General features: G+C 48.7%; 1 protein-coding gene across 5 annotated transcripts in view; it reads right to left on the bottom strand.

Moving 5' to 3' along the window:
* SRGN (serglycin) overlaps positions 1–24,607 on the bottom strand; it is a 46,567-nt gene that overhangs the window by 5,658 nt on the left and 16,302 nt on the right. Inside the window, exons 1-3 of one of the 5 annotated variants that reach the window (XM_002718569.5) lie at positions 12,073–12,913; positions 11,770–11,957; positions 1,538–1,685 (exon numbers count right to left, since the gene is read on the bottom strand). In XM_002718569.5, coding sequence (XP_002718615.1) covers positions 1,538–1,685; positions 11,770–11,845 — 224 coding nt within the window. In that variant the 5' untranslated portion in view covers positions 11,846–11,957; positions 12,073–12,913. Of the gene's footprint in view, positions 1–1,537; positions 1,686–11,769; positions 11,958–12,072; positions 12,914–24,607 lie in introns of those variants that run through there. The other 4 variants (XM_070057782.1, XM_008270028.4, XM_070057781.1 and 1 more) reach the window with 4 other exon arrangements.

Raw genomic sequence — 24,607 nt, 5'->3', positions numbered from 1 at the left:
GGCCTTGATGATCTACCTGGCTGTGAAGACAGCAACTTGGTAGATTTGATCCTGAAGATTAAAACTTTTCTGATAATCCTTTTCTGAATATGTTTTTGCTACATGTTTTCTAAGTTTAATATTCATTGAAATAATAGATTTTAACATAATTCAATTTTTGGTTACTTATGAATTTCGACTGGATCTTTTTTGCAAGTTTAAAGCAAGTTTTATTTGATCAAGAACAGGTTTGATTTTTTTTTTTAATTGTTTGTTTATTTGAGAGAGAGGTAGCTATTCAGAGCTACCATCTTCTTTCTCACTCCCCAGATGCCCACAATGACTGGTGCTGGGGGAGGGGTAGAGCCAGGAGCCAGCAACTCCATCCTTATCTCCCACAGGGCAGGCAGGGACCAATGACTTGAGCCATCACTGCTGCCCACCAGTGTCTGCATTGGTGGGAAGCTGGACCCCAGGCACTCTGAAGTGGGATGTGGGCTCTTAAATCTCTAGGCCAGACACCTGTCCAGGAAGAGGCTGGATTTGTTTTACAAGTCATGGCCATTTAGTTTTTCTTTCCGTGATTTGTTTTCTTCAAAGTCACTACTATCTAATTCCAGAACATTATTATCACTCACCCCCTAACTCCCGATTCCTTAGCAGTTGTGTTCATTCCTCCCTCACCCCAGCCCCTGGCAGCCACCCATCTACTTTCTGCCTCTAGGGTTTTGCCTGTTCTGGGTTTTTCATATAAATGGAATCACATGCTACGTGGCTTTTTGTGTCTGGTTTCTGTCATTCTGCTAATGCTTTCAAGATTCATTCATGTTGTAGCATGGATCAGTACTCATTTTATGGCCAGGTAATTCTATGGATACGCCATATTTTGTTTGATAAACTACTATTGGATTTTTTTAAATATTTATTTATGTATTTATTTGAAAGGGGGGAGAGAGGGAGAGAGGGAGAGAGACCAAGATCTTCCATCCACTGGTTCCTTCCCTAAATGGCCACAACAGCCAGGCCGAAGCCAGGATCCAGGAGCTCCGGCTGGGTGTCCCACATGGATGGCAAGGACCAAGGACTTGCACCATCTTCTGCTGCCTTTCCAGGAGCACTGATTAGCAGGAGGATGGATCGGAAGCGAAGCAGCCAGGACTCAGAGTGGCACTCTAATATGGGATGCCAGAGTGGCAAGCCATAGCTGAACCCGCTGAACCACAACATTAGCCGCACTTACTGGATTTTAATATATAATGTACTCTGTTTCATATATAAACCAATCCAGTGATCTGCAATACTGTTGATAAAATGTATGCAATGTTTGTCTCCACCACCCACCAAAAAACTTGCCAAAATGCAGCTAAATCACACGCCCCTGCACATCTCACTGGCCAGTGTCCACAGTGCGGTGTTGCCATGCCCCACACAACAGAACTCCAACTCCAGGGAGGGGCTTGGAGGCAAACGCTCTGGAAGGCCCTCTCACCCCTGTGCCAAGAGGTCAACAGAGGTGGTGAAATGACAGCCACTTTAAATTCAGAGAAAATCCACTTACAAAAAAGGGTCAGTCCTCAGAGGGAGGATCCTGTTGGAGTCTCCTGGAAGCAGGTTGAACACGGGTCCCTTCTCATCAATGCAGTTGGCCGAATTACTGTCGGGACGGCAGCGTACCCACTGGTACCTGGCTCTCCGCATAGGATAACCTGGCCACGCAAGGAACCCACACGGTTAGTAACTCTCTCTTCCCACAGCTTCTACCCACTCTGCCCCTAAGAAGTTTTTAATGAAACAGATGCTAGATTTGACAGAGGGTAAGGTATGACCATTAATATAAAAGCAGCACCCACTACATGCCCGACTTACGTACACTCTTGGTCTTTTCACCCCACTCCTGTAGAGAGTTAAAACTAGCTCCAAGCTTTACGTTGGCTGCCTGGAGCGGGCCCCCATTCTGCTACTGGCTACTTAGGAAATCCTAGGCGCCCTGAACCTCTCCTGTAAAATGAAGGTACTAAAGCATGAGAACTCATCACGAAACTTGAAGGAGAAAATGCACATGAAGACCTTGACAGAGTGCCCGGCACACAGCAAACGTGATCTTATTATTGTTGTATTGTTATCTCCACCTTACACAAAGGAAAAAGGAGAGCACACAGGTGCTGAATAGAGGACGTGGGATTCCAGCCCCTTTCTGGGCCCAGGGTCAGCCCAGGGGGTGAGGCAGGCTCAGGAAGGTTGAGGATGCAGCGGGCAGTGGCCCAGGCATTCCCAGAGCGGTGGTCCTTGTGTTTCAGGGCCCAGTGCTCTCAGGATCCAAACGCCCGCTCTTTGTGCTCAGGTTTCACAAGAACAGCTCTCCCCAGTCACAGAGGGACAAGGATGCTAGAACATCCAGGTCTCCCGCCGCTTCTTTAGGATTTAGGTTCTACAGCCAAGGCTTCAAGCCTGGTACTACAAGGTTATATAGGAAATCCTTTCTTAGTTCCAGCTCATGAAACAAATCCTTCATGCCTCGAATTGGCCGGGAGAGAGGCCTGGCGGCAAGAAATCTTTCATATCCTCAGATGGCTCACCTCCTCCCACCCTAGCACAGACTTCACTCAGACAAGTGCCACGAGTCACCTCCCAGGAAGGCCCAAGGCAAGAAAGGTGGCATTAAAGCCCAGTGCAGGGGCTGGCACTGTGACACAGCGGGTAAAGCCGCTCTCTGCAGTGCTGGCATCCCATATGGGCACCAGTTTGAGTCCCTGCTGCTCTACTTCCTATCCAGCTCTCTGCTGTGGCCTGGGAAAGCAGTAGAAGATGGCCAACGTCCTTGGGCCCCTGCACCCATGTGAGAGACCTGGATGAAGCTCCTGGCTCCTGGCTCCTGGTCTTGAATTGACCCAGCTCCGGCCACTGTGGCCATTTGGGGAGTGAACCAGCAGATGGAAGACTCCTCCCTCCCCACCCCCACACCTCTGCCTCTCTGTAACTCACCCTTTCAAATAAATAAATAAATCTTTAAAAAAAAAAAGCCCAAGGCAAAACAGGAGGAAACGCTCATGAAATATGAAGCATTCATTCCTTAGAGGATGTTAATCAAGCGGCAAACTAGTCGCTGTTATGGAATAGCCTACTCGGCATCATGGGAAAACCTGTACTTAAATGTGAGTGGGCGACCTCTCGGCACCCGTTGAAGGTCTAATCATTTCAATACAGAGGGGAGTAGGAGGAAGCAGGCAGCAGGACTATGGGGGTAGACTCTTTAGCAATTCTTTTCTCATTTAGTTTCCTAAATTGCTGTAACGAACAACATTCTTCTGAAAATATCAACACGTTAAATACTCTAATGTAGAAAGAAAGGAAATATTCTGCCGTTGGCTGCTTCCCCTCCGCTCCCTTTCTTTCTTTCCTTTGGAACTCCTATTCTATCCCAACCTTCCTGAGGCTCCTGAGTATAGCCTGCGATTTCTGACCCGGGAAGCAATCAGGATGGCTAGCTGGGTCACTACCCGGCGGCTAGGGTTAGGGCAGGCAAGCTGACATCAGAATGGCTGCTCCTTCCTGGCTGTGTAACCCTGACCGACTCACTTCACTGCTCTGTGCAGTGGGGACAGAAGTAGATCTAACACGAGATGCAAACAGCAGAGTCTCAGAGCAGTCCCTAACACCACGGTCAGAATTCTTCCGATGTTAGTTTCTCTGATGATGAGTGGGAACAGGACCACCAGCCAGCTTGTAGAGAGACCAGAATTTAAGTTCCTGTTCCACCATTTAGCATCTCTCTGATTCTTAATTTATCATCTTTTAAGTGTGGATAATGATATCCCAAAGCGTTCCTGTTTAAATAAATAAAAGTATTTGAAGCACAAGCCTTAGCACCTGCTGAGTATTTAATACATTTAGCTCCTTCTTACTCTTTGCCATAGCAATATTCGTTTGACATTGAATTGCTTAGAAACCTGCTTTTCTGTAGGTGGGATAAAAGCCCAACATCTCCACCAGCAGAGGGCGATGTCTTCACACCCTACGCTGGGTAGACCAGGGCCATCTAATGGAAACAAAGCCAACCACATGTGGAATTTTCAATGTTTTAGCAGCCATATTTTAAAACGCAAACAGAAACAGGTGAAGTTCATTTTAACTAACACAATCTATTCAAGAGATTGTCATTTCAACATATAATATAAAAGTTATTGATGGGATATTTTGCATTTTTTATACTAACTCTTCCATATTGCATATATTTTGCATGCACAGCAGCACCGTGTACTCGCTGCACCTCAAGTGTTCAGCAGCCACAGGGGGCTCACGAGTACTGTCTGGGACACAGCAAGTGCAGGCAGCCTGCTCTACGTGTGGCTTTCAAGCTGAAAAAGTGTTATAAAACGAATGCATTAAGAGAAAGCATCTGAGTGAAAGACCTTCTCTTTCCACTAGTATAACAAAGACAACTGTGGTAAATTAGTAATAGACACTTATAAAATAGAAGATCGCCCCAAAGCTCAGAATCTCAGCTTCTGAATTTTATGAAGAGGGCTTCTTTTTGGGGGTAATAAAAATGTTCTACAAGCAACTATGGTTATGGTTGCACAATTCTGTGAATATACTAAAAACCATTGAATTGTGCACTTTAAATGGGTGAGAGACCAGCATTGTGGTGCACAGGTGAGGCCACCATTAGGGATGCCTGAATCTCATGTCAGTTTGCCAGTTTGAGTACTGGCTGCTCTGCTTCCAATCTAGATTCCTGCTATGCACCCAGGGAGGCAGGAGACGATGGCTTGAGCTCCTGCCATCCATGTGGGAGACCCAGGTGGAGTTCCTAGCTCCTGGTTTCAGCCTGACCTACCCCTAGCCATTGTGGCCATCTGGGGAGTGGACCAGTGGATGGAAAATTCTGTCTCTGTCATTCTGCCTTTCAAGCAGATGAAAACAAAAACAAACCAGAAATATTATTTTCTTTTTTTTTAAATTTTTTGACAGGCAGAGTGGACAGTGAGAGAGAGAGAGACAGAGAGAAAGGTCTTCCTTTTGTCGTTGGTTCACCCTCCAATGGCCGCCGCGGCTGGCGCGCTGTGGCCGGCGCACCGCGCTGATCCGATGGCAGGAGCCAGGTGCTTTTCCTGGTCTCCCATGGGGTGCAGGGCCCAAGCACCTGGGCCATCCTCCACTGCACTCCCTGGCCACAGCAGAGAGCTGGCCTGGAAGAGGGGCAACCGGGACAGAATCCGGCGCCCCAACCGGGACTAGAACCCGGTGTGCCGGCGCCGCTAGGCGGAGGATTAACCTAGTGAGCCGCGGCGCCAGCCCATATTATTTTCTTAAAAGCCCCCCTCCCAATACAGGATCTGCTGGTTGGTTTTGTAATGAATTCCAGGGGGAATAATGAAATTTTAAAATATTTTATTTATTTTTAAAGATTCTTTGGAAGGCAGAATGATGCGGGAATAGGGGCTGGGGGAGAGACAGAGATCTTCCATTTGCTGATCCATTCCCCAAATGCCTGCAACAGCCAGGGCCGGCCCAGGCTGAACCAAGAAGCCTGGAATTCCATCCTGGCCTCCCATGTGGGTGGCAGGGGCCCAAGCACTTAGGCCGTCTTCTGCTGCCTTCCTAGATGCATTAGCAGGGCGATGGATGAGCAGTGGAGCAGCCAGGACTTGAACCAGCACTTGGATGTGGGATGCTGGCATTGCAGGTGGTAGCTTAACGCACTAAGCCACAGCACTGGCCCCCAGATGATTTTTATTTAGAATCCCTTCCCTCACTGCTCCCCCAACACATGAGTGTACTTGAAAAAATTCATGGAAAACTGGAATTAAAAGTCTGAGTGGCCGGCGCCGCAGCTCAATAGGTTAATCCTCCACCTGCGGCGCCGGCACACCGGGTTCTAGTCCTGGTCGGGGCACCAGATTCTGTCCCAGTTGCCCCTCTTCCAGGCCAGCTCTCTGCTATGGCCCGAGAGTGCAGTGGAGAATGGCCCAAGTGCTTGGGCTCTGCACCCCATGGGAGACCAGGAGAAGCACCTGGCTCCTGCCTTCGGATCAGTCCAGTGCGCTGGCCGCAGTGCGCCGGCCACGGCGGCCATTGGAGGGTGAACCAATGGCAAAAGGAAGACCTTTCTCTCTGTCTCTCTCTCTCACTGTCCACTCTGCATGTCAAAAAAATAAAAAAAGTCTAAGTTTTATTTTGTTGCAAAAAAATTGAGGTGCAAAATTTTTTTCATTATGCATGTTATGAAAACAGCTTTCATGAATTTCAAATTTTTTACACCAACATAAACTATCCTTTGAATTATATTTTCCTACAAACTTTGGAAGTACCCTCTTACACACACACATTCACTCGCTCTGCTTTACCGAAATTCTTTCTCTGAGTAAAAGTTGTCAGAGCAAACCACTTTCTCCAGGAGTCTCTGCCTATTTTTATATTCTGCTACCAACAAAGTCAGTTTGCTAATTTCCGACTCTTAAATGGAAACTTATCACACACCTGTCAGAAAAACCTAAGCAGAAACTAAGAGGGGAACAGAAAAACATTTGATTCACTCCAACAGCCTCATTATCTAAGCCTGAGCTACTTCCTACTGCCCCAGCAGCTCCACAAAATGGATAAGCTCCCCCCACCCTCGCGCGGTCGGACAGGCTATAAAAAGCTCCAAGTTTACTTTCAATTTCTCCTTCCCTCAGTAGTCAGCTTTATAGCCAAGGCTGTGGTCGAAAGAAGGCTGTTGGCCCCCGTGAGCTGCAGTACAAAGTTAATCCCGACCTTGACCGATCAGCAGTTCTGCCACGGATGAGCTGTAACTTGGCCCTGGGCAAGAAGCACAGTTTTGTTTTGTTTTTTTTTTAAAGGCAAGAAGCACAGTTTTGTTTTGTTTTGTTTTTTAAAGGTTGACGTAAAGAGTTAATGGGATGGTGCACGTCAGGCCAGTGTTCTCCTCCGTAAATTGGTGCTGATTCCTCCGCCCAGGGAAAGCGCCGCTCATTACCCAGGGAAAGCGCCGCTCATTACCCGAGGACGGCGGTGACGTCTCTCCACTGAGCGCAGCGCGCAGTGGAATCCTAGCCAGGGCTGGAATCTAGGAGGCGGTACCGCGCTCACACACACACACACACACATGCTGGCCTCGGCCGCCTGGCCGCACCTGCGCTTGGCTTCTCCTTATTACTACTTTATGGTGATCTGGCATCCCATATGGGCGCCGGTTTGAGACCTGGCTGCTCCACTTCCCATCCAGCTCTCTGCTGTGGCCTGGGAAAGCAGCAGAAGATGGCCCATCTTTGGGCCCCTGCACCCACGTGGGAGTCCATGGAAGAAGCTCCTGGCTCCTGGCTTCAGATCGGCACAGTTCCAGGTCGTTGTGGCCATCTGGGTTGTGAACCATTGGATGGAAGACACCCCCTCCCCCCCGCCTCTCTCTGCTTCTCCTCTCTCTGTGTAACTCTGACTTTCAAATAAATCAAATCTTTAAAATAAAAAAGGCTAATAAAAGAAAATGCAACTAAAAAAAAAAAGAATGTACAATTTGCAGGCCCCCTCACTCACCCCCTGGAGTGTGACATAAAATCCATGTACTCCAGCATCTCCCACCCATGCACATTTCCATTTCCTTGTGTTTAGCAGACACGATTTTAATCCCGTCTTTAGTTGGGGTGGATTTATAGCAAAAGTAAGTATGAGTGTGTTATGGGCTGAATCACACCCCACCCCACCCCACCCCGGATTCATAGGTTTAGTTCTGAACCCACAGTGCCTCACGCTGAGACATGATTTGGAAACAGGGTCATTGCTGCTGTAATTAGTTAAGATGAACACGTTAGAACTGCTCTAAGCCAGTATGACCGGATCGTCTAACCAGAGGGCATTAGAACACAGAGCCACGGAGGGAAGATCATGTAAAGAGGACTGGGGTGGGGTGGGTGCTGCCGACTGTAAGCTAAAGGGGAAAAGCCTCAGACTTGTCAGCTCCTTGATCTTGGGCCCTGGCCTCCGGAACTCTCTGTGGGTTAAGCCACTCAGTCCGTGGAACTTTGTTGTTGCAACCCAAGCAAACCAATACAGTATCCCCCAATGGTTCTGAATATGCTCAAAAGCAAGTCAGAAACCTATTGGGAGGCTGGCGCTGCGGTGTACTAGGTAGACGCCGCCTGCAGTGCCAGCATCCAGTGTGGGTGCCGCTTTGAGTGCCAGCTGCTCTACCTCCGATCCACCTCTCTGCTGTGGCCTGGGAAAGCAGCAGAAGATGGCCAAAGGCCTTGGGCCCCTGCACCCACGTGGGAGATCAGGAAGAAGCTCCTGGCTCCTGGCTTCGGATCGGCTCAGCTCCAGCCATTATGGCCATTTGGGGAGTGAACCAGCAGATGGAAGACCTACCTCTCTCTCTCTCTCTCTCTCTCTCTCTCTCTCTCTCTCTTTCTGCCTCTCTGTAACTTTGCCTTTCAAATAATAAATAAATCTTAAAAAAATAAAAAAAGAATAAAAGAATATTGAACTTCATCAAACCAATAGGTTAAGTAAACAGTTTGTTAAAGTCTACTTCTAAATGCTTTCAAAGAATAAAGAAGAATGCTATCAACTATTTGTTAAACGAATTGATAGGAAAAAGATACTGCTATGACATTAATGATTCTGTGACTATTTAAAAATTTACTTTACATGGGTAAATGTGAACATCTTTTTATTTGATTACTATTTCTAGTCCTTGCCTATTTTCCTGCTGTCTTACGGTCTTTTTATTTGTTGAACTCTTCATCTGAGAAAGCTGTTGAGCCTTGGACTATAGTATAGATAGTATAAATTTTTAAAAGCTATCAAAAATTAAAGACAAATTTTTAAGAGGCACGTTATCCAGTGCCACGCGGCACTGCGTCAGGGTTCTGCCCAGCCGCCTCTGGCTGCTGTGACTCACACACGGGGCAGCTCGCTCCCTTCACGTTCAGATGTGGGCACGAGCCTGGAGCCCCCGGACACAGTACACTTCTCTGGAAACACCCTAGTTTTCCAGTTCATTCTTTGGATCTTTTTTTGGTTTCCTTTTCCAACAAAGAGCTCCATTTACTATGGAGGAGGAAGGGGAGGAGGGGGAAGAGGGCAACTTAAATGCTAGTGTTTTTATACAATTTCACAATGGTCTTTCATTCTTCATGTCTTTCTAATGAATACTTGCTACATAAGAAAAGTGTTTGTTTTCATTGTTTTTTTTTTTAAAGATTTTTATTTATTTACTTGAGAGGCATCGCTACAGAGAGGGACAGAGAGAGAGAGAGAGGTCTTCCATATGCTGGTTCTCTCCCCAGATGGCCACACAGACAGAGCCAAGCTGATCCAAAGCCAGGAGCTGGAGCCAGGAGCTTCTTCCAGTCCTCCACGCAGGTGCAGAGGCCCAAGGACTTGAGCCATCTTCTACTGCTTTCTCAGGCCATAGCAGAGAGCTGGGTAGGAAGTGGAGCAGCTGGAACTCAAACTGGTGCCCTTAAGGGATGCCAGTGCCACAAACAGATGCTTAACCTGCTGTGCCACAGTGCTGGCCCCTCATTCTGGTTAATAATCTCTTGAATCTTAGTGGGGAGTGTAACATTTCTAGGGAATTTTGAAAATATAAAAACTTACAAAGCTCTGATTGGGGGCATATTCAGCACCAGCTGGTCACTCAAGTCTGTACTGCAAATATGAACCTCATTGTGCCTTCAAAAGTTTTTTTTTACTTATATTTTCATTTTATTTGAAAGCGAAAACAGAGGCAGACAGAAATCTCCCATTCATTGGCTCACTCCCCAGATGCCCAGAACAGCCAGGACCAGACCGATCTGGAATTAGTTCTAGACATGGAATAAATCCAGGTCTCCCAGTGGGTGTCAGGGATCCAAGTACTGCAGCCATTAGCAGCTGCCTCCCAGGGTAGCATTAGCAGGATGCTAGATTGAAAGTAGAGTGGGGGCCAGCGCTGTAGCAGAGAGGGTTAAAGCCCTGGCCTGAAGTGCCGGCATCCCATATGGTCACTGGTTCTAGTCCCGGCTGCTCCTCTCCTAATCCAACTCTCTGCTATGGCCTGGGAAAGCAGTAGAAGATAGCTGAAGGCCTTGGGCCCCTGCACCCACGTGGGAGACCCAGAAGAAGCTCCTGGCTCCTGGCTCCTGGCTCCTGGCTTCGGATTGGCGCAGCTCCGGCCATTGCGGCCATCTGGGGAATGAACCAGCAGATGGAAGACTTCTCTCTCTCTTTGTCTCTACCTCTCTCTGTAACTCTGTCTTTAAAATAAATAAAAATAAATCTTAAAAAAAAAAAAAAAAAGCCTCGGCCTGCAGCACCAACATTAGTGTCAGTTCAAGTCCTGGCTGCCCCACTTCTTATCCAGCTCCCTGCTAATGTGCCTGGGAAAGCAGCAGAGGATGGCCAATACCTTGGCCCCTACACCCCTGTGGGAGACCTGGAGGAAGCTTCTGGCTCCTGGCTTCAGATCAGCTCAGCTCTGGCCATTAAGGCTATTCAGGGAGTGAACCAGTAAATGGAAGACCTCTCTCTCTCTCTCTCTCTGTCTCTTCCGCTCTCCATAACTGTCTTTCAAATAAATAAAACAAATGTTTAAAAAAAAAGTAAAGTGGGGACTTGAACCCAAGCACTCCAGTACAGGGTGTGGGAGTCACAAGTAGCATCCAAGCACTGTGCCAAATGCACCCCCCGCCTCACAGCTCCTGAGCTTGTTGGAACACATGACCATTAGGGAACTGTTACATCAAGTTGAAGATTTCCCCTAGAAGACCCAGGTAAAGCCAGTTCCCTACATTCAAGGATGTTTTATTTCAAATATAAATCAATTAATGGAAAAGTTTCAGGAACATTACTTGCTGTTTTTCATCGTTATGAGAAAATAATTCTATAACTTTCCAATATATGTGGAACATCTCTGAGTTCATCTGTAAGATCTCATTTCCCCCGGAAGTAAGAGCATGACAGCTCGTAGTCACTTTGAAGACGCATATCCAGCACTTATGTGTCACTGTGACTCAACGTTTCCCCTTTCCACTTGGGGAACTTCTTATTTTCTACCATAAATTCTGCCATCTATTGATCAGGCCACGGCCTTGTGTAGACATGATTCCAAAGAAGAAGACATCACGTTTCTTATAAACTGGTCATTTTCATCTTCTTAGTCACCAATGGTTTCAGGTTGTTCCAGTCTAAGCAAACCACCCCCAGATGACGGAGAAACCCAAGAAGACACTGCCGAGTGTGATGCTTCTCTGAGTAACAGCACAAATACTTCCATCTTTTGGCCTCTCGTTAAAATCTGATAGGGTTTGCATTAACTATGTCTAACCACAATTGAATTTTCAGTAGTGACCAAGTTCTAAAAGAAAAAAAGTACACATGGTCAAATGTACCCCAATTTTGAAAACTAGCCTCTCCTAGTGTTAAAATAACAATAGCACCACAATGCACTAAACCCCCGAGGGGGGGCAGAGAGCAAATCTCCAAACACCCACAGGTGCTATCTCCAGACAGCAGACGTATGGACCACTTCTCATATCTCTTTCCTGGGTTTTTATGTATAAACCACACATATTAACCCAAAAATAACACAGCACACTGCAACCATTGCAAGAGTCCACAAGGCTGCACCTGCCTCAGCATTGCATTTTTCTTGGTACCAAACTTAATAGAACTCACACTAAGGAGTTCACCACTCCTACCCACCTTTGCCTCATGTTCCACACCACTATCCCTTCTGTACCCTGAAGGGACAGAAATTATTTGCGTGACCAAAGAAGACTCTAGGGGATCCAGACTCCCAGGTCTTACCTTGGACTGAAGAATCCAAAGTGAGGATGAGGCCGAGCGCCAGGACAAGCCCACTGCAGGTGAGGAGCTTCTGCATCGTGACCAGCTCAAGCCAACTCACGATTAGGAAATGCAGCAGGGTGCTGGCTGTCCCTTTTAGAGAGGGTTCCAAAACCTCAAACCCTGCCCAGAACTCACGTCACAATTTCCTGAACAAATAGAAAGAGATCCACATCAAAACCCAGAAAGCCAGAGAGAAAGAAAGGCCACGAAATCACAATTCATACCCATTATGAAACTGCCCTGGACTCTCCCCAGACCTACTTTTTCCGAAGCTTTGTTGTCTGCTACTCGCCTGTTGACATTTTTTTCCCATCAAAACAGTAGCATCAGCATTCAGGGTGGTCTGTTTCTGCTTCCCCGGGCACCGCTGTGAACTACAGGTGGCTCACACCCAGAGTCCCCTGCGGGACCAAGAGACCCTGCAAGGCGCTGCCTCTTGCTCGCTGAGCGCTTTTCCGTCTAAAATGTTCTGCCTATGCTTTTTCACCCGAGAGTAACAGAAGTCACTGGGCCAAGCTTGAGAAGCAACACCGCACGGCTAAGTTCTCATCCTCAAGAGCAAGTGGTCAGAGCTGAGAGAAACAGCTTCCCCTCCTTGGGCTCACTTGCTCCCGCTGGTGCCCGGTTCTCCCTCCACCTCAAGAACTGAGTGAGGATGTTCCTTCACAAAAGCTGAGCCAAACAGAAACCCTGCTTTGCAGCTCTCTGCTCTGGGACATCCAGTGTTTCCTACAATTGTGTTCCAGTTCTACACTCAGCTTTGCCCCTGGAAGAAATGTCCACCTGGATCTTTGGATCCTCTGGCCCTGCAGAAGCCAGAAGCAGGGAGCAAGGGGCGTGGGTGTCCTCTTAGGCGTAAGCTGCTGAGGTGTGAGCACACACAGACCCTTGTCCCCTGTAACTAATGTTTCCCGCGACCCTGGGGGTGGCGTGTGGATTTCTGTTGGACTGCGGCTCCGCAGGACAGTCCCACAACAGATGCGACAGTTTATCACACATGACCCCGGGCATACAATTTTCCTTACATCTTCTCAAGAGTCAGCCACGCTGCCCCCACCCGGCTGTCCCTGTGGCTCCTGCGCTTGCCCCACACTCCCCCACATCCTCACCCTTGCTTCTCCTCTGATAGGAGGGCGGAGTTTCCCTTCCCTTGTTCTCCGCTTCCTTCACCATTTCCTGCTGAGGACAAGGACAGGGGCCCAGAGTCTAACGGAGGAACAGCTCTGCACAGCTCTGCTGTGAGAACACAAGCGTGTGTCCAGATGCCCTGCAGAAGGCCCTCCGGAGCCAGCTGCAACCCAGACTCTGCCCAGGGACCACCACCCAAACTCACAAAGCCGGCAGGCTCCGCGCTATGGGAGATTGGGGTCAGCTGGGAATATGCGGCTTCCTCTTTGGTCTCTTTTCATCCTAGCCCCCAGATTAAAACTTTGGCACCCAAACAAAAGCTCCTGCCAATGGCTTCAAGAAGTTTCCTGCACACTCGCCGAGCTGATCAGAGCTTATGCTGGATCAAGGAGGGGTCTGCATACTTCATTTTCCCCTCTGGGTCGTGATGATTTCTCAAACACGTTTTCAGTGTTCATAAGCACTTGTTCTTTTCCCATCACATTGACAACCAAGTCCTTTTTCCCAATAGTCTTCCTCCGGCCTCACTGCCCTGGTCTTGAAGCTACACAGGAGCAGGATTAAGACATGCAACAGTCAGCAGTCCTGGGTCTTTGCAGCCTAGAAATGTTTGGGTGTGTGGAGGGAAATGTTAATGTAATCTTCCTCCTTTTTATAGTAGTGAGTTTGGCAACGACGTTGGATCTCTCACTGCTCATCCTCACTGGCTGGTGCTCGTCAGCCACACAGCATCAGGACTTACAAGAAATGGGGCTGATGCTATCTTGAGCTCATTTATTTTGACTGTGATTTACTTGAGTGGAGGCATTGTTTTTAAGGAAAAAACATTGTCATGTAGGTTGTCTAAAAATAAAACACATTTAAACTAAAAAAAAAAAAAAAAAAAAAAAAACACCTTAAAAATTAAGTCCTGGGTCCAAACCCATGTCCTTCACTAGCCAGCCAAGGAGTGCTGACCACTCACTCTCCATGCCTCCATCGGTCAGGTTCTGATACTGTCGGCAACCAACGAAGGGTTGGCCACAAAAGCACTAACATGGCACACGCTGTAGGGAAGGGTCCCATCTTCCTGCCCAAAGATTCCTCCAGTTAACCAAAGAGGATCTGTACTCTAAACTTCCAGCTCTACAGCATGCCTGTTTTCCATATTTTTGAAAGACAAATTCTAATCCAGACTTAATCCTTCACTTGCCAAGCAAACTTAAAAGCATCTACTTTATTTCACATTCAGTTGATTTACTTGTAAAATTGGTATTCTTTTAAAAAAAAGATTCATTGATTTATTTATTTGAAAGGCGAAGTGACACAGAGAGGGAGAGACAGAGAGACCTTCTGTCTGCTGGTTCACTCCCCAAATGGCTGCAACAGTTGGGGCTGGTTTGGGACGAAGCCAGGAGCCAGGAACTCCATCCTGGTCTCCTACATGGGTGGCAGAGACCCGAGCACTTAGGCCATCTTCCACTGCTGTCCAAGGCACATTGGCAGGGAGCTGGATTGGAAGTAGAGCAGCCTGGACTCGAATCAGTGCCCTGATATGGGCTGCAGCTTCACTAGCTGCACCACAATGTTGGTGCTAAAATGGATAACCTTACTCCTTAGAAATCACTCTGGAACATGTCAGAAGTCAGTCCCTTGATGTCTGAGAAGGTAACAACAATCCCCAAAGCAATAGTCACATCATTTTTCACTAGCGGTTGGTTTCAGGGCAGTCTTCCTTTTTTTTTTTTAATATTTATTTTATTTATTTGAAAGGGAGAGTTACAGAGAGAGAGAGGCGGGGAGGGGGGAGAGAGAGAGATCGTCCATCCGGCAGTTCACTTCCCAAATGGCCACAACAGTTAGTGCTAGGCCAGGCTGAAGTTGGGAGCCTGGAACTCCATCCAGGTCTCCCGCATGGGTACAGGGACCCAAGCACTTGGCCATCCTCTGCTGCCTTCCCAGGTGCATTAACAGAGAGCTGGATCAGAGTGGAGCAGCCAGGTCTTGAACCGACGCGCATAAGGGATGCCAGCACTGTAGGCAGTAGCTTGACCTGCAAAGCCCCGAGGGCAGTCTTCTTATAGAAGGAACTGGCTGAGAGCCTTTGAACTCTCCCAGCATCACAACTCAGCAGAAGGCCTCTGGCCACGAATGGAGCTCCTTAGGAGAGATACTGAGAATGGCACAAAATGGCTCCAAGCTCTAAGGCTGGGGCTGGCGCTGGCGCTGTGGCACAGTGGGTTAAGCTGCTGCCTGTGACACCGGCATCCCCTCTGGGTGCCAGTTTGGGCCCCAGCTGCTCCACTTTCAATCCAGCTCCCTGCCAAAGTGCCTGGGAAAGCAACGGAAGATGATCCAAGTGCATGGACCCCTGCCAGAAGACCAGGTTGGGGTGCTAGGCTCCTGACTTCAGCCTAGGCCAGGCCGTTGCAGCCATCTAGGGAGCGAAACAACAGACAGGTGGATCTCTCTCTCCCCCATCTCTCTGTGCTTTTTAAATAATAAATAAATCTTTGAGGAATAAAACCAGAAACTCCAAGGTAAAGACTCCAGCACGGAGCAGCCTCCAGGACACTTCCCCGGCTCTGCACGGAGGATCTTGGCTCCCGACTGGGCACAGCACCAACAAACAGATAGCAGCTGGGTCCTGTAGCAAATCTGTGTGCTCTTGGGGGTTAAAGGGTGACCTCACAAGAACTTTTTGTTTCTAGAACAGGAAGGAACCTTAGAAACCATCTAACTCATTACTTGGAGGGGAAACGTACAAGCCAGAAAGGCGATGGGGGCAAGTTCCCTAAATGATGCCCCAGGGACCTGTGGGAAGGAAGGCAGAAGGGACGAAGGTGGTAGAAGAAGCAGAAGTCCTCCCTCTAGCCCCTTCCTTTTGGAGCTACCCACCAAGCGCTTCTGTTTAGAATAAAGTCACTGGAATTCGCCTGTAAATAATCCATTTTGAAGGGGGTCTGGGAGGGATACAGCAGCGGTATAGGAACTGCTAAAGCTGAGCAGTGGGTAGACGAAGGCTCACTATACAAGCACACTTCAAAAAAATCTTGGAAAAATTGGAATTTAAAGATATGCTTAAATTGGTGCAAAAAACTCGTGAGGGGTATGTGTTCAGCCTGCTGGCTAATTTGCTAGCTAGGATGCCCGCCAGTCTGTCAGAGTACTTGCATTCCACACTCAGCTCCACTCCTGACTCCAGTTTGTCACTAACGTGGAACGTGGGAGGCAGTGGTGATGGTGCAAATGGCTGAGTCCCTAACCTTCAGCCCTAGATTCAGCAACTGCGGGCATCTGGTGAGTGAACTCCCTCCCTCCCTCTCTCTCTCTCTGCCTCACAAATTAAAAAAAAAAAAAAAAAAAAAAAAAAAGCACTGTGGCATAGTGGGCCAAGCTACCACCTGCAACATCAGCATCCCACATGGGTGCTGGTTCGAGTCCCAGCTGCTCCACATCCAATCCAGCTCCCTGCGAATGCACCTGGAAAAGCAGCAGAAGATGCCTGGGTCCCTGCACATGGGAGACCTGGGAAAAGCTCTGGGCTCCTGACTTTGGCCTGGCCCAGCCTTGGCTGTTGCAGCCATTTGGAGAGTGAATCAGTGGATGGAGGCTTAATCTCTCTCTCTCTGTCTCTCTCTCCCTTACCTTGTAACTCTGCCATTTAAATAATTTTTAAAAATTATGAAAAGAGAAAAACAAGAGCAGAGGGTATGTGAAAAATCTTTGTACCTTTTACTCAATTTTGCTGTGAATCTAAGAGTATTCTTTAAAAAATAGTCTATCTGTGAAAAAAGAATGGCATAAAATGCAACCTTGAATCTAGTAGAATATGAAATTCTAAATCCAAAATTATAGTTTCGTGTGTGTGTGTTTTATTTATTTGAAAGACAGAGCAACAGAGACAAGAGAGATCTTCCATCTGCTGGTTGACTCCCCAAATGCCTACACAGCTGGGACTGGGCCAGGCCCAAGTCAGAAGATGAGAACTTCTGGGGGCTAGCGTTGTGGCGTAGCAGGTAAAGCTGCCACAGGCAACACCACCATCCCATATGGGCACTGGTTCAAGTCCCAGCTGCTCCACTACCAAACCAGCTCCCTGCTAATGGCCTGGGAAAAGCAGCAGAAGATGGCCCAAGTGTTTGAGCCCCTGCACAAATCGGGGCGACCAGGAAGAAGCTCTTGGCTCCTGGCCCAGGGCCAGCCATTGCAGCCATCTAGGGAATGAACCAGGAGATAGAAGAAGTCTCTCTGTCTCTACCTCTCTCTACCTCCGACTTAAAAAAAAAAAAAAAAAAAAAAAAAAAAAAACTAGTAAACTCCTTCTGAGTCTCAAGGGAGAAAGGGACTCAGGTACTGCAGCCTGCGTATTTGCTGCCTCCCAGGATGCACAGTAGCAGGAAGGTGACTGAGAGGTAGAGCGGCCCAGATTCAAACAGGCACTCCAAGACGGAGTGCACGTGTCTCAGGCAGCGGCTTAACCTGCTGGACCACAATGTCCACCCGTCTAGGGAATATTTTCACAGGGATCAAGCACATTGGAAACAGATCTCTCGGGGCACATTTCAAACATAAGGAAACAAGAATGAACTTGGGGTGGTGGGTACCTGATCCTTTGCAAATGATCCAAGAGAGATCTTTAAGTAACTTCTTGAATCTAATTCTAGGACACTATCTATCAATGCAATTCAAAAATTACTTCTGCATATCTTTAATTATCTTTTCTTATTAAACACATGTGTAACTACTTTCTACAGAAAATTGACAATTGGGGAGCTGATACAGGGATTTAAAAGCAAGGACAGCTGGCACCGCGGCCCACTTGGCTAATCCTCCGCCTGCGGTGCCGGCACCCTGGGTTCTAGTCCCAGTTGGGGCGCTGGATTCTGTCCCGGTTGCTCCTCTTCCAGGCCAGCTCTCTGCTGTGGCCCGGGAGGGCCGTGGAGGATGGCCCACGTCCTTGGGCCCTGCACCCGCATGGGAGACCAGGAGGAAGCACCTGGCTCCTGGCTTCAGATTGGCACAACGCCAGCCATAGCGGCCATTTGGGGGGTGAACCAACGGAAAAGGAAGACCTTTCTCTCTGTCTCTCTCTCTCTCGCTCGCTATCTAACTCTGCCTGTCCAAAAAAAAAAAAAAAAAAAAAAACCAACCAAACAAACAAAAAAACCCAAGGACAAATCCCTTGTTGCCTCCCACCTGGAGGTTACGACAGCTGCGTGCTGCCTTTGGCAATTCAGAGGCGCACATCCCTCCCTGGCACTCTGGATCCCTGCCTTCTCCCTTCATTGCTCTCATTTTATGCCCTCCCCCCCACACACATCAGTTGGCTACTATGAGGGCTCCACAAAACTTAGTGGAAACTGCATATTAAGAAAATTTATGCCTGGATTTCTAAATTTTTTGCACCAAGATAAAATTGCTTTTTAAAATTTTATTAACTTATTTGAAAGTCAGAGTGACAGACAAGAGAGGGAAAGAGAGAGAGGGGGAAAGAGAGAGGGAGACACCATCCACTGTCCACTGGTTCATTCCCAAATATCTACAACAGCCAGGGCTGGGTCAGGCTGAAGCCAGGAGCCAGGAAGTCCATCCAGACCTCTCACAGTGGGGCAGGGACCCGAGTACTTGAACCATCACTTGCTGCCGCCCAGGGCCCTCATCAGCAAGAAGCTTGATCCAGAAGCAAAGGCAGGACTGGATCTCAGTTACATCCGGGATGCAAGTGCCCCAAGGGGTGTCTTAGCCCGTGTGCCACAATGCGCGCTCCCAGACTTTCTGAAGTCCCCTCACACACAGCCCCACTGACTCCCCACAACTAGCTTGGTTCTGGGTTCGAGCAAGTCTCATAACCCATACGTTAACTCTCCCTCCTCAAGACTGAACTCGCTCTGCACACAAGCAGGCTCTCCAAGTCACCAAACCCAGTGACAGTATTTCCTGGACTTTGCAACCCAACCGTTCCAAAACACACCTAGCAAAACCACACTCACATGCCTGCAATGCTGTGGAAGGTCAGTGGTCACTAAGGAAGAGACACACTCTTGCACCTGAACTTGTAACCACAGAACATTAGTCAGATCCTCAACGGCCCAGAGGCTGACCACATTCACCAGTGAAGTTACCACACTGGAGGGGCTCTTGTCTTCTTCCTTTCTTTTTTGAAAGGTAGAGTGACAGAGAGACAGAGGGGGAGAGAGAAAGAGAGACAAAGAGAGATCTTCCATCTGCTGGTTCATTCCCCCAAAGGGACTCAACGGCCAGGGCTGGACCAGGCTGAAGCCAGCAGCCTGGAACTCCATCCGGGTCTCCCACGTGGGTGGGTGGCAGGGGCTCAAGTACTTGGGCCATTTTCTGCTGCCTTCCCAGGAAGCTTAGTTGGAAGCTGGATTAAAAGCAGAGCACCTGGGACTCAAACTGGGACTTAACACAGGATGCCGCAGCCCAAGCTGCAGCGTAACCCGCGGCGCCACAATGCTGGTCTCTGCTGGGAACCATTTTTTTTTTCCCCCAGACTCAGGCTTTTTTTTTTTTTTTTTTTTTTTTAATTTTTTTGTCTTGGTCACAAGCATGACAATTGAACAAAATCACTTCTTGGTGAAATGCATTTACAAGCTTCACAGCACTGAGATGGGAGAAGTTCTTCTCAGGGTGAATTTTCATCTTTAATTCCTACTAAAGAATCACATGGAGATTTCTCATGGGACTGAGCTTGGAGGCTCTGAGGAAGGGCAGGGCCCAGCCCCAGATCCACCAGGAACGGACAGAGAAGGGCAGGGTGGCCTTGGAAGGCCATTGCACAGGATTCCTCCCGGCCCGGACAGGAGACGTGGGCTCCAGCCAGGCCGCCCACGAGGAAACAGCAGAGAGAGGTCTGACGGCTGCTCTCCTTCCTCATTTCAGGACAGAGGTGGGGGTCCCAGGGCTGTACTGCATCAGGGCTGCTGTTCCCACAGCCCTCTGGTGCCCTGCAGACCACGGGCCATCACTACAGGTCAGCTTTGACCAAGTCCCCACTTCATAGGAGGGACAATTGAGATGCTGTATGCTTCAGGGACACAGAGACCAGGTCACATGACTTCCACGGCTCTCTGAGACCCCGTGATGCACCTGTTGGGGGTGTGGCGTATTCTGCGTGTGAACTCAGTAGAGTAGCCAGGGTCTCCACAGACAAGAGAATGGGGGTGGGGTGAGAGGATTTACTGTGAAGGAAGTGCGTGCTCAAAGGCTGGTGTTGATGGTCCTGACGAGGACGGGAAGCCAGGTTGTCACCAGACAACATTTCAGGTAATTTTCCATGGATGGGCAAGGCTTGGCTTAGCCGTTAAGGCACTGGGAGACCTGAATTGAGTTCCTGGCTTCCAACTACAAACCTGGTTGAGTCCTGGCCACTGCAGACTTTTGCAGAGTGACCAGAGATGGGCTCAGCCAGTCTCCCAAAATAATTACTTTTTAAAAAGAAGGCAGGTGTTTGATGTAGCGGTTAAGACATCCACATGCCATTTTGGAGTGTTTGGGTTTCAATTCTGGTTCCATTTCTAATTCCAACTTCCTGCCAGTGCACACCCTGGGAGGCATCTTGATGGCTCAAGTGGTTGGGTCCCTGCCACCCACATGGGAGACCCAGATGGAGTTCCTGGTTTCTTGACTTTGGCCTGGTCCTGCCCCAGCTGTTGTGAGCATTTGGAGGAGAAAGTATTGAATAGAAGACCTCTCTGTGCCTTCCTCTTTCTCAGTCTGCCTTTAAAATCAATACATCTTTTAAAGAATGCAATACAACACGTGGCAGGCCTTGTGGTGCACCGCTCAGGACGCCCACATCCCATATCACAGAGCCAGTTTGAGTCCCTGCTGCTCTGCTACCGATCCAGCTCTCTGCTAATGCTCCTCAGAAGGCAGCAGATGGTTCAGTGCTTTGATCTCTGACACCCACATGAGAGACCCAGATGGAGTTTCTGGCTCTTGGCTTCAGCACAGCCAAAGCCTCAGCTCTTGCAACCACTTGGGGAGTGGACTAGCATATGGAAGATCTCTCTCTTCACTGTTTCTCCCTGTCACTCTGCCTTTGAAATAAATAAATAATTTTTTAAAAAGAAAAAGAATACAAGGGCCAGTGCTGTGGTACAGTGAGTTAAAGTCCTGGCCTGCAGTGCGGGCATCCCATATGGGTGCTGGTTTGAGTCCCAGCTGCTCCACTTCCGATCCAGCTCTCTGTTGTGGCCTGGGAAAGCAGTAGAAGATGGCCCAAGTGCTTGGGCCCCTGCACACACGTGGGAGACCCAGAGAAGCTCCTGACTCCAGGGTTCGGATCAGCTCAGTCTGTCTGTTGCAGTCATTTGGAAAGTGAACCAGCAGATGGAAGGCCTTTCTCTCTCTCTGTCTCTACCTCTCTCTGTAACTGTCTTTCAAAGAAATAAAAATAAATCTTAAAAAAAAAAAAAAAAAGAATACTGAAGTTCCCAACCTATACTGGTTCCACTTATAAATATTTGATTTTGCAAGGTGCAAAAATGATATACATTCAGTAGAAACCTTGTTTCGAGGGGCTGGCCCTGTGGCACAGCAGGTTAACGCCCTAGCCTGAAGCACGGGCATCCCATATGGGCGCCGGTTCTAGTCCCGGCTGCTCCTCTTTCCATCCAGCTCTCTGCTATGGCCTGGGAAAGCAGTAGAAGATGGCCCAAGTGCTTGGGCCCCTGCAGCCGCGTGGGAGACCCAGAAGAAGCTCCTGGCTCCTGGCTTCAGATCGGCGCAGCTCCGGCTGTTGCGGCCAATTGGGGAGTGAACCAGTGGGTGGAAGACCTCTCTCTCTCTTTGTGTCTCCTCTCTCTGTGTAGCTCTGCCTTTCAAATAAATAAATAAATCTTAAAAAAAAAAAAAAAAAACGAAATAAACCTTGTTTCGAAATTTGCTCTTTCCCAGGCAGCCACATGCAGTCAGATAACCCGTCATGACACGGGCGGTGGTAGCAGGTGCGGCCCCAGTCAGCTGTGCGATCAAGAGGGGAAACAACCTTAGCCCTGCAGTGTGCTGTGCTGCTAAGCCAGGATACTGGAGGTAAGACAGATTCCATGCATCTTCTACTGATGATATTTCAGTCTCCAAAGGGTTTACTGGGACATAGCCCTCATTATAAGTCAAGAAACAGCTGTCCTTGTAGTTAACTACAGTCACTATATTGTGTAATAGGGCTCTTGATCTTGTTCCTCCTAGCATTTCTTTTTTTTTTTTTTTTTTAAAGGTTTACTTATCTATTTGAAAGGCAGAGTTACAAAGAGAGAGAGAGAAGGAGAGACAGAGAGAGAGGTTGTCCACCCCTGGTTCACACTCTTAATGGCTGCAATGCGCAGGGCTGAACCGGGAGCTTCATCCACTCCTCCCACGTGGGTGCAGGGACCAAAGCACCCGGGCCTTCATCCACTGATTTCTCAGGCGCATTAGTGGGAGCTGCAGTGGAAGTGGGGGAAGTGGAAGAACCAGGACCTGAACCAGCACTGACACTGAAGGCTGCGGCTGAACCTGCACCGGCCCCTCTCCCAGCATTCCAATAGCGGATGGCACTCCATGAAAGGCGAGCCGCAGTTTAGAATGGGATCCTCACCACAGGCAGAGGAGTGAGGGGAGTGAGGAGGAAGAAGACAGTTAGGAGCAGGCCTGAGCTTGCTCAATCTCTCTCAGCTCAAAACCACACTTTTGGGATTGCAGGGCTCGCGCTCCGTGTGACCGGAGAAGCCTCTGTGTCACAGGTCTCCCTGGTTACCTTGGTGTGACAGGGGAGAGCCAGGGCCCCGCCTGACCAGCCGACCCCCACTCCCTGCCCCAGCCATCTCCTGCCACTCAGAACTGCACTGTCCCACGTGGTAGCCAAGGTGGCTATTAAGCCCTTGAGATGTGGCTAGTCCAAGCTGAGATGTGCTATATTTGTAAAAGATACACTGGATTTCCATATGGTAAAGAGAAAGAATGTAAAACATATTAATAAAGTTTAATTATGTGCTGAAATGACAATATTTTGGATATACTGGGCTAAAATACATTATTAAAATTCATTACACCTGAAGAGACAAAGGGACAAAGACAGAAAGATCTCACATCTCCTGGTTCACTCCCCAAATGCCCACAAAAGCAAGCACTGGGCAAGGCCGAAGCCAGGAGCCAGGAACTCCGTCTGGGTCTCCCGGTGTGTGCAGGGACCCACCACCTGAGCCATCACCTGCTGCCTCCCAGGATGCACATGAGCAGGAAGCTGGAAGAGGAAGCAGAGCCAGGACTGGAATGCAGGCACTCTGCTATGGACGTGGCATTCCAAGCGGCAGCTTAATCACACCAAGTACCCACCCTCCTTCTACTCATAAAAATGTAGCTACTAAAAATGTTGACATTATGTTTGTGGTTTGCATTCTATTTCTTCTGGATAGTGCTGGCTTAGAAAATGATGGCTCTTTTAAAATTAAGAAAAATTTTGGTTAGAAAGAAGAGAGGCCAGCGCTGCGGCTCAATAGGCTAATCCTCCACCTGCGGCGCCGGCACCCCGGGTTCTAGTCCCGGTCGGGGCACCAGATTCTGTCCCGGTTGCTCCTCTTCCTGTCCAGCTCTCTGCTGTGGCCTGGGAGTGCAGTGGAGGATGGCCCAAGTCCTTGGGCCCTGCACCCACATGGGAGACCAGGAGAAGCACCTGGCTCCGGGCTTCGGATCAGTGTGGTGCGCTGGCCGCAGAGCGCCAGCCGCAGCGGCCATTGGGGGGTTAAACCAACGGAAAAAGTAAGACCTTTCTCTCTCTCTCTCTCTCTCTCACTGTCCACTCTGCCTGTCAAAAAAAAAAGAGAGAGAGAGAGAGAGAGAGAGAAAGAAAGAAAAGAACAGAACAGAACAGAACAGAACAGAACAGAACAGAACGAATAGACGGACACGGGGAGGCAGTCATTCAGTGCAGGGGGACACCCATATCCCATATCAGAGTGCCAAGGTTCAAATCCCAGGTTTCCAGGTTTCCTCCTGATTTCAACTTCCTGCTAATGTGAACTATGGGAGGCAGCAGGTGCTGGTTCAAGTACTGGGGTCCCTGCCACTGCCATGGGAGGCCCAGATAGAAGTCCCAGTTTCTGGATCAGGCCTGTCCCAGCTCTGGCTATTTTGGGCATTTGGATAGTATACCAGTGGATGGGCGATCTCTCTCTCTCTCTCTGCCTTTCAAATATAGAAAAAAATTTTAAAAAGAGGGAGCCAGCCTTGTGGTACAGTGGGTTAAGCTGCTATTTACATCCAATAAGGACTCCACTTCTGATCCAGCTCCCTGCTAATCTTCCTGGGAAAGCAGTGAAAATGGCCCCAGCGCCTGGGCCCCCGCCACTCACATGGGAGACCTGGATGGAGCTCCTGGCTGCTGGCTTTGACTTTGCCCAGAGTGTTGTGACCATTTGGGGAGTGGACCGGCGGATAAAAGATTTCTTTCTCTTTCTCTGTCAATCAATCTCTCTCTCTCTCTCCCTCCCTCTCTCTCTCTCTCTCTAACTCTGCCTTACAAAGAAACAAAAAATATTTTAAAAAAGAAGGAACAGAAAAAGGAAAGCTGCATGACCTGAACGTGTGCCTGCACTGGAAATTGTCGCCTAAGAGGCCGCGCTCGGTGGAAAACACTCGGACGTCATTAGGAGGAGCCCACATACCCTGAGACCAGGACGCTCGCTCA

Source organism: Oryctolagus cuniculus, chromosome 15, assembly GCF_964237555.1.
Source record: "Oryctolagus cuniculus chromosome 15, mOryCun1.1, whole genome shotgun sequence".
Taxonomy (NCBI): Eukaryota; Metazoa; Chordata; class Mammalia; order Lagomorpha; family Leporidae; genus Oryctolagus; species Oryctolagus cuniculus.
This window is presented reverse-complemented; position numbering and strand designations above follow the sequence as displayed.